Here is a 13,807-nt window from a genome sequence, read left to right as displayed (position 1 = left end):
CCTATTCAAAAAGAATAAAAAATTATTTTATTGGCACTATATTTCCAACCATGAATTTTCCAAATTTTGTAATAGAGGTTCCTTATTTTTTTCCTGTGTTAACATTACAGCTATCAGATTTTATTAGCGATAGTCATGTGTAACAGTAAAGATAGGCACTTGGAGTTAGATGGCAAATGTTTATATTTTCTACCAATTATTGGGTCTCCAAGACTGCTTTCCACTTTAGCATCATGTGTGCTTTTTGCCCTTTGTTTTTGCATCTTGTAAATTTATGGTTTGTCTCAATTTCTGGCTGAACCGAAGTGCTGCTGGAAAATGTCGGCGAAGAGTTGGACCCCATTCTGGAGCCTCTTCTGCTTAAGCAGACTTTCAAGCAGGCTGGCAGCATCTGCATCCGCCTTGGGGATTCGACCATTGAATACGCTCCGGACTTTCGCTTTTACATTACAACCAAGCTGCGAAACCCCCACTACCTCCCAGAAACCTCCGTCAAAGTGAGCAATTTGCATGGGAACCGCAGGTGGTTTGGTTTTTGTTTCATAACCAAGTGGATGGTCTTTATTAGCAGTACCACAATCCCTTTCTTAATCTTCTCCCTATGCATTTGCATGCATATATAATGCACATATAACATTAACGTGAGCAGATGCTTTTTTCCACTCTCTCCCGTTGACCTACATGTGAGTGATTATTATTTTTTTAATTCCATTTATATCCCGCCCTTCTCCGAAGACTCAGGGCAGCTTACAAGCTTAGCAGCAGCCTTCATTCTATGTATATGCCTGCTTATTAGGGCTTTCACACACCCCCTAAGTGGCATTATTACAAAGTCAGCTTAATTGCCCCCAACAATCTGGGTCCTCATTTTACCTACCTTGGAAGGATGGAAGGCTGAGTCAACCTTGAGCCTGGTGGGATGCGAACCTGCACTAATTGCAGGCAGCTGGTGTTACTTACGAAGGCATTAGCCCACTGCTCCACCAATAGATTATGTCTATTATATATAATTTTAAAAATATTTAAGCATATTAATACTAATACAAAGTACCCAACAATGGGAAGAAGACAGTAAAAATGACAAAGACTGAATGTGAATAGGCCATATATCTTCCATGGATGAATTTCAGGGGTTCCCCTATGTTCTGAACAGGTAGGTATTCATCTTCGGCATTAACAAAAGTCAGTTCAGTCCAGGGTAAAGGATCAGGGTAAACCTCAACGTTAAATTAAAAGCTCCTCTATTATATTTTCTTTACTTTTTTCTATATTGCCGTAAGAATCTCTTTATTGATGCCCTTTTCACTACACTCTGCCTCCCAACCTCCTGCTGCATGGGTGTCAAACTTGCCGTGTCACGTGATGTGTTGCGATGTATTGCAACTTTTTTTGCATTGCCGGAGCTGGGTTGGGCGCAGCCTCCACATGATGCAACCGGCCTGTGGGCCAGCAATTTGTCACCCCTGTCCTGCTATGAGCCATGGTGGTGCAGTGGTTAGAATGCAGTATTGCAGGCTAATTCTGTTGACTGCCAGGAGTTTGATCCTGACCGTCTCAAGGTTGACTCAGCCTTCCATCCTTCCGAGGTTGGTAAAATGAGAACCCAAATTGTTGGGGGAAATATGCTGACTGTGTAAACCACTTAGAGAGGGCTGTAAAGCATTATGAAGCAGTATATAAGTCTAAGTTTCATTGTTATTGCTATTGCTAGAGGAATGTGAAAAACCCATTGTAATCCATTGACATCCAACAACTCTTAATGTTTGCATTTGCTTTTTGGGAGGGGGAAGGGAGTGGGAGGAACCAAACAGCCTCCATGAGGAAGAATAGAAAAAGCATCAAAGTGTCTTGGTTTCAGGATAGGGAAAACTTTGTGGAACAGGAAGCTGGAGGCAGGTGTTCCCACCAATCAGATTTTGCCAACCCTGCAGTTCCCAAATAAATGGGGCAAAACCTGTCTTGATAGCACTTTCTCTCCAAAAGCAGCTGAGTTGAAAGCTAGTTAGTCTATCAAAGTCCAACCCAGAGATTTTGCTTGACTGATTATGTGGCAGCCAAGTAATTGCCAATTCTTAATGACCAAATAGCTAGGTTTTCTCCATCATGATCTGTGCTAATCTGTTTTTACTAGGGCTCCAATTGGTCCCTTTGGGCATAGAATGCTGTTATTTTCTGGCCACTAGGTGGGAATTACTTTATGGCAGTCTTCTCCAACCTAGCACTTTCCATTTGTACTGAAAGTATAATTCCAAGAATTTTCACCCGCTATCCACAAGTATAGGAATTCTAGAAATCATGAAAATATATTTTGGAAGTACTTGTTTGGAGAAAACTGCCATATGGTGAAGAGGACAACTTTCAGACAAAAGCAGAAGCTATTCTCTTCTCTTTCTCAGAAATGTTTGATATATGTTAGGACAGGGGTCCCCAAGCGCCATTGTTAGGAAGTGGGCCGCACTGCAGGTGAGGGAGCGAAAGTGAAACCATCTCTCCCCCCAGGTCTGTGGAAAAATTGTCTTCCACAGAACTGGCCCTGGTGCCAAGAAAGTTGGAGACCATTGTATTAGAATCTAACATAGCATCCTAATGTTTAAGTATCTTATTTGGATGGCTGGAGATTACTATTGGGTTTGGGCTTATCTGGTTCTAATTCTAACTTGGAACTCTTGAAATTTTCAGGTAACTTTGTTAAATTTCATGATAACCTCAGAGGGGATGCAAGATCAGCTGCTTGGAATAGTTGTTGCAAGAGAGAGGCCAGATCTGGAAGAAGAAAAGCAAGCCCTGATCTTACAAGGAGCTGAAAATAAAAAGTACCAAATTATTATTAGATAGAAAATTATCTCAACTGAATGATAATGTTCTACAGAGAGAAAGTAATTAACCTACAGTAGTCCTGGGCTTACAACCATCCATTTAATGACCATTCAAATTTATGATGGCACTGAAAAAAGTGATGTACAACTGGTCCTTGCACTTAAAATCGTCACAATGCCCCTGTAGTCATGTGATTGCAATATGGGCTCTTGGGAACGGGTTAACACAATAGTTGCAGCATCTTGCAGTCATGTGAGCTGTGGTGGTGCAGTGGTTAGAAGGCCGTGTTGCAGGCTAACTCTGTCCATAGTCAGGAGTTCGATCCTGACCGGCTCAAAGTTAATTCAGCCTTCCATCCTTCCATATAGAGACTTTAGCATTGTAAGATGCAGTCACTGGCTTAGATGATTTTTATAAAGGACTTAGGCACCTTAATGGAGGTTAATGCAAGCTGTCCATGATGGTTATATGGAATCTCCTACTTTTTCAGAGGCTATTAAATAGTTTTTAAGGGGAAACAGGGGAGTGCCAATGTTTAATGTTGACATCTGGCTACTGCATGGTGAAGTACTAAATAGCTGATACTAGATCAAATTGTAGATGCTGTTTGATAACAGAGGCTTCTCTTGATTTATTTTTCTAAATACCGTAATAATGAATCTTTCTTGTGAGTGGACGCGTGAGAAGTTGATGATAAACATATGAAAAGTACAGACTAGGAAAGACTGCTGCATTCCAAAGTGGACTTCGTTATTTTTCAATTGTAAAATGCAGCTTAGAGTGGCAGCTGAGGGACAGAGTAGAATTATGAAAGATCTCTAGCCATTGAGAAGAGCAATTCAGACTTTCCCCAAGATTAGCATAGATCAGAGAAATTTAGGAGATAGGGATTGAACTGAGCCCACTATTAATTTTTTCCAAGAGTGGAAAGCTCATGATTTCAGTAAAATGGGCTTCTTCAGCAGATGTACTCTATTATATTTTAGATTTTAATGAGGATTATGGAAGTTAAGTACAGCACATTTGGAAAGCATCAAATTAGGGAAAGCTGATGTAGAACTGTGTGTGTTCTGGAATGGGTCAAGAAATTGTTGTACAAAATCCGTTTTGTGTCTGTTTCCTCTTGGAAGTACTTTAAACTTTAAAGTAACTCTCAAAGATTTGATCCCTCAAACCCACTTTTGTTTCTAAAGTAACTTAATATTCTATGGTCCCTCGTCTGTATCAAATCATATTTGGATTAGATGACTCAGAGGTTCTACAAGGTATTAATCTAGCTCTCTGTTATAGACAGCTACAGGAAATAGAGGACAAAATTTTAGAAGTTCTGTCATCATCTGAAGGAAATATTTTGGAAGACGAGACTGCTATCAAGATATTATCCTCTTCTAAAGCTTTGGCTAATGAAATTTCAGAAAAGCAAGCTATAGCAGAAGAAACAGAAAGGAAAATAGATGTTGCCCGGATGGGCTACCGCCCCATTGCAGTTCATTCATCAATCCTCTTTTTTTCAATTGCCGATCTGGCCAATATTGAGCCCATGTACCAGTATTCCTTAACCTGGTTCATCAACCTCTTCATCATGTCTATAGACAACTCAGAAAAGGCAGATATTTTGCAAGAAAGGTATATGAAATAATTATGATTCTATTGCTGCTTTTACCATCTGTTCTCACTATGGAGCATCTAGCAGGAATGGGTGGATTGAGATTTTCTGTTTTTGTTACTTAGGCTATTAATTATATTGAAAAGCTCTACACAAAATATATTTATTCAGTTTATATGCTGCCCATCTCACTGTCGAGTGACTCTGCATGGCTTCCAGCATCATAAAACAGCAATATAAAACATAAAAACTTTGAACATTAAAAATTAACAAAAAAAAATGAGTAAGAAGGGAACCAATAGATGGAGATGGGATTTTCTTCTAAGTCTACTAAACAACTCCAATCTGGGACTGGAATTATGTATTAATCAAGCTACATATTACTTACTTACTTTTACTTTTATTAAATTTATATACCGCCCTTCTCCCGAAGGACTCAGAGCGGTGAACAGGGCATATATAAATAACAATACAAAAATTTAAAAGGAATTAAACAAGCGCCCGGTTAAAAAATACAATAACAATAAAAAACCCATTAAAAACCCTAACGTTCCCCATCAGGCCAGACCAGCTAGTTCAAATAAGTGGGTCTTCAGACCGCGCCGGAAGGAGCGAAGGTCCGATGCCATCCGGAGCTCAACCGGCAGTTGGTTCCATAGCGCCGGAGCGCCCACAGAGAAGGCCCTCCCCTATTAATCAAATTAGCATGTGTGTACTGATTTCATTGGATTAACTATGTGCTTCCCCCCCCAACAAAAAGAGTATTTTATTGTAGTTTGAACCAGGGTGAGCAGACCTAGATCTGTTAGTAGAATTCCAGATTATTTCAGACTTCAGACTCCCACTATTTATTTGGTTAAAGTATTTGTATGCCACTTTCTATTTTCCAAGATTGTTCTAAAGGTATCAGTGCAGAATGGCAATCATCTTAAATTATATCAGGGGGAGTCTGGGACATTGTGGATATGCAGGAGTGGATTTTTACAGAGAAAGAGTGTGGCTTTTGTTCTGTTCTGCTTCACAAAACAAGTCTGTTTTTTTTAAGTTTTCAATGTTGGAGTTCTAGTAAAATGAAAACAAGGCAATGTATGCTTTTATAAACTGTTTTTAATATGCTTAAGGCTATATGAAGAGAGTTGTTGTTGTTGTGGGCATATTTTACCTGTGCAAGTTGGAGACCAAATACTTTGAAAGAGATAAATGCCTCACTTTGAAGAACTGTATAAGAAAGATGTGGAGCTGGGATTGGAACATTTCTAAGTTTTTCATTCAAAGCTTCCCCTCCCTCCCAAGTGTTCTTTAATAATTCAGTATAAATACCAAAACAAGCCTTAAATACCAAACCTTGAGAAAATTAGGCAGCCCTAGCTTGACTAATTTCAGTATCTTCAGTTAATTGGACACAGCATTCAAGTTGACTTTACTGAAAAGTCATTTAAAAAAATAATGTGCTGTGAAAATTGAGTTCAGCGTTAGATTTCATGTGATATTCATTGGTAGCTTGGGACTGTTCAGTAATAAACACACCCACCCTCTCTGTACTTTTTGGGTGTTTGATTGCTTACTGTTTTCTTGTGTTTGGACCTATTTATCCTGACTTTGGAACCATTACTTACCATTAAAGTTGTTACAACTTTAAATGGGCCAACTATGTCTCTGGCAATGTTAACTGTAGTCAGACAAGGGTAGTGATTGTAAGTGCTCAGAGATACTGCTTTGCAAAACTACATGGGCCTGTCGGAAAGTGCAGTAACAGAAATTGAATACATGTACTAATAAAGGAGGGACGCGGTGGCTCAGTGGGTTAGGACGCTGAACTTGTCGATCGGAAGGTCGGCAGTTTGGCGGGTCGAATCCCGAGTGCCGCGTAGCAGAGTGAGCGCCTGTTACTCGTCCCAGCTTCTGCCCACCTAGCAGTTCGAAAGCACGTAAAAATGCAAGTAGAAAAATAGGGACCACTCCGGTGGGAAGGTAACAGCGTTCCGTGTGCCTTTGGCGTCTAGTCATGCCGGCCACATGACCACGGAGACGTCCTCGGACAAGCGCTGGCTCTTCGGCTTTGAAACGGAGATGAGCACCGGCCCCTAGAGTTGGAAACGACTAGCACGCATGTGCGGGGGAACCTTTACCTTTACTAATAAAGGAGATTATTTGTAGCTCCAGATTGACATGAGGGGTCCCTGGTGCTGTCTGAGCTTGTTTTCCTCCAGACATTTCATTACCCAAACTAGGTAATGAAACTAGCATTGATGATGTTACCTAGTTTGTGGTAATGAAACGTCTGCAAGAAAACAAGCAAGCTCACAGAGCACCAAGGAATAAATGTGACGGTTTTCAAATGGACTGTATGGCAAAATGGTAGCATTCAATGCTTAGTAAGTTATGTCAGTCAGGTAACCACATTAAGCCATAATATAGCTTAGTGGGATGGGATGGGGGGAGGGACACAAATAACGTGCACTTGCTTTTGGTTTAGGCCCTAGTTTGTTGTTAAGGTAATTGTTGGAGGAAAGACACTTTGAAATAACAGTAAGCAGTTCAGTGAAAGTGTTAACACAGGGCACATCTGCTGTAAAAAAAGGCCAACAGCATGTTAGGGATGATAAAAAACTATTGAAAATGGAGGTGCCAATAATATATTTTTCTTATAGAAATTAATGCCATGACTACATCTGTAATATTGTGTGTAATTCTGGTTATTGCATCTCGAAAAGGATATAGAGGAGCTGGAGAAGGTTTGGAAGAGGGCACCTAAATAATGGAGGGGATGGAACAGCTTTCTTATGAGAAAACATAATATTTGTGAGGTGAATTAATGAGAAGATGACTAAGGTTTACAAAATGATGCCTGGTATGGATAAAGTGGATAAGGATAGGCTATTTCCCCCTTTCCAATATATTAAAACCAGTGGTGATCCTGAAAGGACAGAAGAAAGCATTTTTTTTTTTTTTACAAAATATGTAATTCAACTTGGGAATTTTGGTACCACGAGGTGTAATGCAACCAGCTTGGCAGTCTTTAGAAAAGGGTTGAACCAGTTCATGGAAGTCGGTGGCTATTAGATATGAGCGCCTCTGAAGGGTATCTCCTAAGAGGGATTAGTGAGCTTCCTTGTGCAGTTTTTTAAAAATAAAATCTTTATTTTTTTTAAAAAAGATTACTCCTGTAGAATTGAAATTTCAAGGATCTTCAGATTTGTGGCTGCCACAGTGCCGTCTTTTAGATCCCTTCTCAATTATTTTTTTTTATACTTGCAGACTGAGGCTTCTCAAAGATCACTTTACTTACTCCCTCTATGTCAACATCTGCCGCTCGCTCTTTGAAAAAGACAAGCTGCTCTTCTCCTTCGGCCTGAATGTAAATCTCCTGAAGCATGATAAATTGGTTAGTGCTCCTAAAACACCTTACTGGGTGGGATTTTTGCATAATGGGGTACCTACTATATGTCTGATACTCTAGTTTTTTTCCACAGATATTTCTAAGCTCTGAATTCCAGCAGGAAAGTAAAAAAGGGCAAAAATGGTCAGACTTGCTTGTTTACTTTTAAAGAAACTTTTAAAGCAGCCCCTTGGCCCCTTACTGCCCCATTCACACATTTCCCAACGTGCTTCTTTCTGCATCCTCATCCCATCCTGCCATTCTCTCTGTTCATTGCCCTGTTGCTCCCGGTCTCCTTCAGTCCTTCTCTTTGGCTTGCATCTAGCCTTGTATCCCACCCTAATGTGTCCCTTTGCTGCTTGCTTGTTTTCTCCCCCTTGTCCTAATTCAGCCTTCACCAGCATCAGGTCAGATCCTTCTTTTCCCTCCAAACAGTTGTCTTTCTTTATCCCAGGATCCAGCCTCCTCTGCTTCTCTCACTCCTTCCAGAATCAGGCCCTCTGCTCTTCCTTATCTTGCAGCTTTCCTCCATTACTACTACTATAAAGGTAAAGGTTCCCCCGCACATGCGTGCTAGTCGATTCTGACTCTAGGGGCCGGTGCTCATCTCCGTTTCAAAGCCGAAGAGCCAGTGCTTGTCCGAAGACGTCTCCGTGGTCATGTGGCCAGCATGACTAGACGCCAAAGGCGCACGGAACGCTGTTACCTTCCCACCGTAGTGGTCCCTATTTTTCTACTTGCATTTTTTACGTGCTTTCGAACTGCTAGGTTGGCAGAAGCTGGGACGAGTAACAGGCGCTCACTCTGCTACGCGGCACTCGGGATTCGACCCGCCAAACTGCCAACCTTCTGATCGACAACTACTACTATAGGGGATGGGCAAAGGATGGGACAGGGCTCAGAAGTCCCCTACAGGGAGTGTATATGATGCCGTAGATTACTGAGTTGGGGGTGTGTTTACATTTCTATGCGTGTATGAATGTGGTTGACTTTTTATTAGGGACACTCAGTTATTCAGGACCCTTAGGTTTAACTTCCCACTTGACACAGGGATGTTTGTTGAGTTTAAGTTTATGGGGATAAAATTCTTCCCTTCCCCCCACATAAGCTGCCTTAAGCTACCAGGAAAAGGCAAGATGCAAAAGCAAAAAGAAAAAAGAAAAAAAACTTTTGCGGCACAGAAGGTAAAGCAACCAACTCACCAAAATGTTCTCTTTCTAAAATACCACAACCAGTTAAAGTGATGTATTGTTAAGCATTTGGGCTCCTCTATTTCCTGGAAATATCTTGTTGATGTATGAATCTAAACAGAACAAGTGAGCAAAGTTTTATGAAGGACTGTGGAATAAGACAACTTAGTCTTTGCCTGAGTAAAAGTTCCTCAGGCAAGGGCTAACCCTTTTTTTCAAAAACAATTTAAAATGATGCATATCTTTGCAGATCAACATTAACACTGAGGCCCTCCTGGATGGTTGGTCCTTGCAGTTATGCTGAAAGACCAGACCAGAATCCCTAGTTTTACAGATTTGGAAGAATTTGATTTGATCCCTCATCCCCTCAGATTAAAAATGGTTGTCTTTGACCATGAAAGGGCATTGGTGTAGCAACCAACAGCTCCCATTTCCAGTAATTTGCAGGGTTGCACTGAGAACACCTTGAAAGTTGAATCTTTGCGTCTTACTAAGCTTTCCTCCATTTGAGTTCAGTTAGTAGCATTGCTCAAGGAAAATCTGAGAGAAGAGTTCTCCTCCCTCTACTTGTTTTCTCTTCAATATTTGCATGATTGTCCAGGGTAGACATTAGCACATAAAGGAGGCCTCAAGATAAGCAATCAGCTTCCAATCAGATGCAACGCTCAACACATTTGGAAAAATACAGTCTCTGAATTTGGTTTTGGCTGCATAAAACAACTGCATCTTTGAATGTCCAAAGTTTTAAGTCATTTATTTCATTTGAAATTATTGCAGATTAATGAGGACGAGTGGAAGTTTCTGTTAACAGGAGGGATAGGCCTGGACAATCCCTATTCTAATCCCTGCCCCTGGCTTCCCCAAAAGTCCTGGGATGAAATCTGCCGCCTGGATGATTTGCCAACCTTCAGAAGTATTCGAAAGGAATTTATACACTTGAAGGAAGGATGGAAAAACGTATACGATAGTTTGGTAGGTCTGTAATTACCTGGCATACACATTCCTCCCATGCCCTTGTCACTTCTTGCCTGGATTACTGTAACGCTCTCTACATGGGGCTGCCCTTGAAGTAAACCTGGAGGCTTCAGATGGTGCAAAATGCAGCCGCGCAGGTACTTATGGGAGTTCCTCGATACTCCCATGTTACTCCACTCCTGCGCGAGCTTCATTGGCTTCCAGTTGTCCTCTGGGTGCGATTCAAGGTGCTAGTAATTACCTTTAAAGCCCTACATGGCTTAGGGCCAGGGTGTTTGCGAGACCACCTGCTGCCATTGTCAACCTCCCATCGCCCGGTTCACTCCCAGAGGGTCGGCCTACTCAGAGTTCCGTCGGTTAAGCAATGCTGGCTGGCGACCCCTAGCGGGAGAGCCTTCTCTGTGGGCGCGCCGACCCTCTGGAATGAGCTGCCTCCGAAGCTGCGGATGGTCCCCAACCTTCGGTCCTTTCGCCGTGACCTGAAGACATGGATGTTTCAACAATCAGGCCTGGACTGACTATGGTTTTAAATGTGGTTTTATGGGGTTAAATTACTATGTATCGAACATATCTACTGTTTAATTCTTTTTTAAATTTTGTATTTTCATGTTCTTTTTTAGTTTTTATTGTTGTGAGCCGCCCTGAGTCCTTAGGGAGAAGGGCAGCATATAAATATAATCATCAATCAATAAGCGTTCATCTCTGCTTTAGCATTAAAACATCCCACATATATCTTCATTTTTGCATTCTGTGTTTATAAACTATGCGTAAAGTACAATCATTACTTTTCTAATTATCTTAATAATTTTGTCAATTGAAAAATATCAACTTTTAGATTACTACTATAAGAAAATTCAGAACAGTTCATATGCTGCTGTTTTTTTATTGTAGATCCAGCGTTGCCATGGTCTGTTTTGTTTTTTGTTTTTACTTTTGATATGGTTTTATTCATTTATTTTATAATTTCCCATTTTAGAATTACCCTTAATGAAAAGCAGGCTATATATCGATGCAGGCTTTCAAGGCCAGCATCAGTCTAAGGGAGATGTGCTTCAGGGCTAATAATCAGGACTGATTATTTGATATACTGATATTTTGCAGCAGCTGCAGCTGGTATGTTCAGGGATAAAGTGATCAGCACTGAGACATACTTCAGCTCACATGCAACTGAATAGGATCTGACAGAGCTTTTGTGTTTGTAGCACAATTAATTGCTAATTGGACCATCTTGTCAGATTTCTGGAAAGCCAGTTTCTGATTGGTTCTATATCCAGGCAAATTTTTAATTGCAAAGTGGCTAATATTTTATTGCTCTCTTCATGAAACATTCACCTCCCTCAAGATTGCTGTTGATTCTACATGGCTTTGGTTAATTAAGGGCTGCTTTATTTTACTTGGCGTAAAACTGGAAATCAGACTGTGTTAGCCTTCAGACTTTCTTCCTTTCTGTTGAAGTTATTGGGATGCTTATAAATCTCAGTGGCTTCTCTGGGCAGTCATGCATGATTATTATTAGTTTTGGATATTAATAAGCAGTGCTTGATAGACCAGTATGATGAAGTATTGCTTTGTCCAAATTGTTCACAACTCAGTTTTTTTGCTGGGTAGGCAGCCGTAGACACTGCAAGTTCTGGAGCTATCTGAGGGCAATACATTTGCTGTGTTTCTAAGGAGTAGAGGATATGCTTGAATGATTCCAAATCCACCGCTTTTCATGGAACAAAATAAGGAAAAGCCATTTCTTGAGGTCTTAGCAAAATTGCTAGGTGCAGAGCAATAGACATGACTACACACAAAGTGTGTCTTGCTCCTATGTTAGCTAGATCCTTGAAGGAGTATAGTAATCCTGTTGAGATTAGGACCGCAGTATGTGGAGAGGCGGCAGTCTGCTCCTCCTCCAGTTCCTTTATTATTCTCCATGTGTGTGTTAGGTTTAAAATAGAATCTGTTGGTTCTAGTGAAGCATCACCTACTTTAGCTCTCAATCTAAAATGGGTTCAGGGGATGCTAAAATATTTAGGTTGGTATGTTGTTAAGGAGACCACAGAGACAAACTGGGGAATGACTTACAGTTTCATGACCAAGCATACTTCCTCTGAGGCAGGAGACTTCATGTTTCGACCCCGGCATGTAAAATAAATTAGAATTAAAAAGCAGATAAATGTGAATGACTCCTTCATTAATGTTAGTTGGAGATGGTTGGAAAACCTTCCATTCTGAACGAAGCAAGTGGAGGAAGCTTCTGCAAAACGTTTTTGAGAAGCCACCCCAGAAGACTGGAAGTAGAGCTATCATCATGCTGTTGGCAATAGTTCCAATGCCATTGAGACATAGGATAGTGGTTTGATAACCTCTGGCAAACCACATTTTTTGAATAGGCAAATTGTTTGCTAATGGTTCAGAATAAATTATTAGACTTTTTTTTCCACTGGGAGTTAATGACTGGGAAATAGCTGGAGATTTCCATGAAGGGTTTTGAATAAATTTCTTGAGACAGCTAGCCATATTAATCTTCTGTAGTGTAACAATATTTTTTTGGCACCTCAGGCACCAGATAACTATCACCTGAGTTTTCATGAATTATAGCTCATTTTAAAAAAAGTAAAGGTTTGGCTTAAATTGGAAATGTACATGCAGTCAAATATACAAATACATGGATATTTGTATGTGTGAGGCTGAGGGTAGGACTGTAAAAATGATTCATGCAGATACATATGGCTAGTTCTCAACTTATGACCCTTTGACAATTTTAATCCTGACACAACAGTCACAGCATCCTCCTGGTCACATGACTGAAGTTCGGGGTGCTTAGTGATCAGCATGTATTTATGTCAGTTGAAGTGTCCAGGAGTCATACGATTGCTATTGGCAACTTTAATAAGTGTGGCAAAAAAGGTCCCAAAATTGGGCACTTAATGACCACACAACTTAGTAACAGACATCCCCGTCCCAACTGCATTCATAAGCCAAGAACTATCTGCATCCTGATGTGAACTATATGACACGATACTGAATCTTTTGAAAATTTTCACTTTAGTTGTTTAGTGTTATAACCCGCTCCCCCTTTGCAATTGTTTGGCTCAAGAATTATCTGTGTTTTTAGAATCCTCACCATGAGGAATTTCCTGAGGAGTGGCAAAATAAACTAGAAGGGTTCCAGAGGATGCTAATCATTCGTTGTCTGAGACCTGACAAAGTAAGTATGGTTAGCTGGTTTAACAAATGTATATCAGAGTGAATGCTATCCAATTGTTCACCCTTAAAAAGGGTAGCTGTGTCTCTGTCTTCCTATTACACCAGAGGATGGAAAAAGGGACAAGAACTTTCCAGACATAGAAACACTTGTCTCCTTTAAATTACTGTGACGTTTATTTGTCTTGATGATTCTAGGTAAATAATCTGTGCTTGTTTTTAATATATACAGTGGTCTTTCATAAACTACATAGACATTTCCAATGGAGTGTTTTACAGTTTCTTAACTGCCTCTCCCCTTTCCTAATTCACACAGGTTCCTTGTTGACTATTTTATGTAAAAGTACTGCTGTCTTCAGTTTGATAGGAGTCACGTAACAGGTTAAAAAAAGAGAGAGACGCACATATATTAATAAAAGCATTGTTGCTTTTTAGATTTGTCCATGGAGGAAAATTATTGTGACACACAAGCTCTTAAATAGGAAATTTTATCACACCTTGTTGATGTGTGATGCCAAAGCAACATACTGGACTGTTGGCATTACACTGACAACTGTATTGTGTATATTATTTGTCTAAGATATATTATTGGATACATTTGGATATCAGTTTAAAAGAAATCCCTCTCAAGTCTGTGCAAAACCCTTT

General features: G+C 40.3%; 1 protein-coding gene across 1 annotated transcript in view; it reads left to right on the top strand.

The window, feature by feature from the left end:
- DNAH7 (dynein axonemal heavy chain 7) overlaps positions 1-13,807 on the top strand; it is a gene marked incomplete at its 5' end in the record, with an annotated part of 161,030 nt that overhangs the window by 124,693 nt on the left and 22,530 nt on the right. Inside the window, 6 exons of the mRNA XM_081341004.1 lie at positions 307-497; positions 2,680-2,813; positions 4,108-4,443; positions 7,682-7,808; positions 9,770-9,964; positions 13,071-13,163. Coding sequence (XP_081197130.1) covers positions 307-497; positions 2,680-2,813; positions 4,108-4,443; positions 7,682-7,808; positions 9,770-9,964; positions 13,071-13,163 — 1,076 coding nt within the window. The remainder of the gene's footprint in view (positions 1-306; positions 498-2,679; positions 2,814-4,107; positions 4,444-7,681; positions 7,809-9,769; positions 9,965-13,070; positions 13,164-13,807) is intronic.

The sequence above is a fragment of the Vipera berus genome (genome assembly GCF_964194415.1).
Source record: "Vipera berus genome assembly, chromosome: 1".
Taxonomy (NCBI): Eukaryota; Metazoa; Chordata; class Lepidosauria; order Squamata; family Viperidae; genus Vipera; species Vipera berus.
The sequence above is the reverse complement of the archived record's forward strand: the minus strand, read 5'-3'. Positions and strand labels throughout refer to the sequence as shown.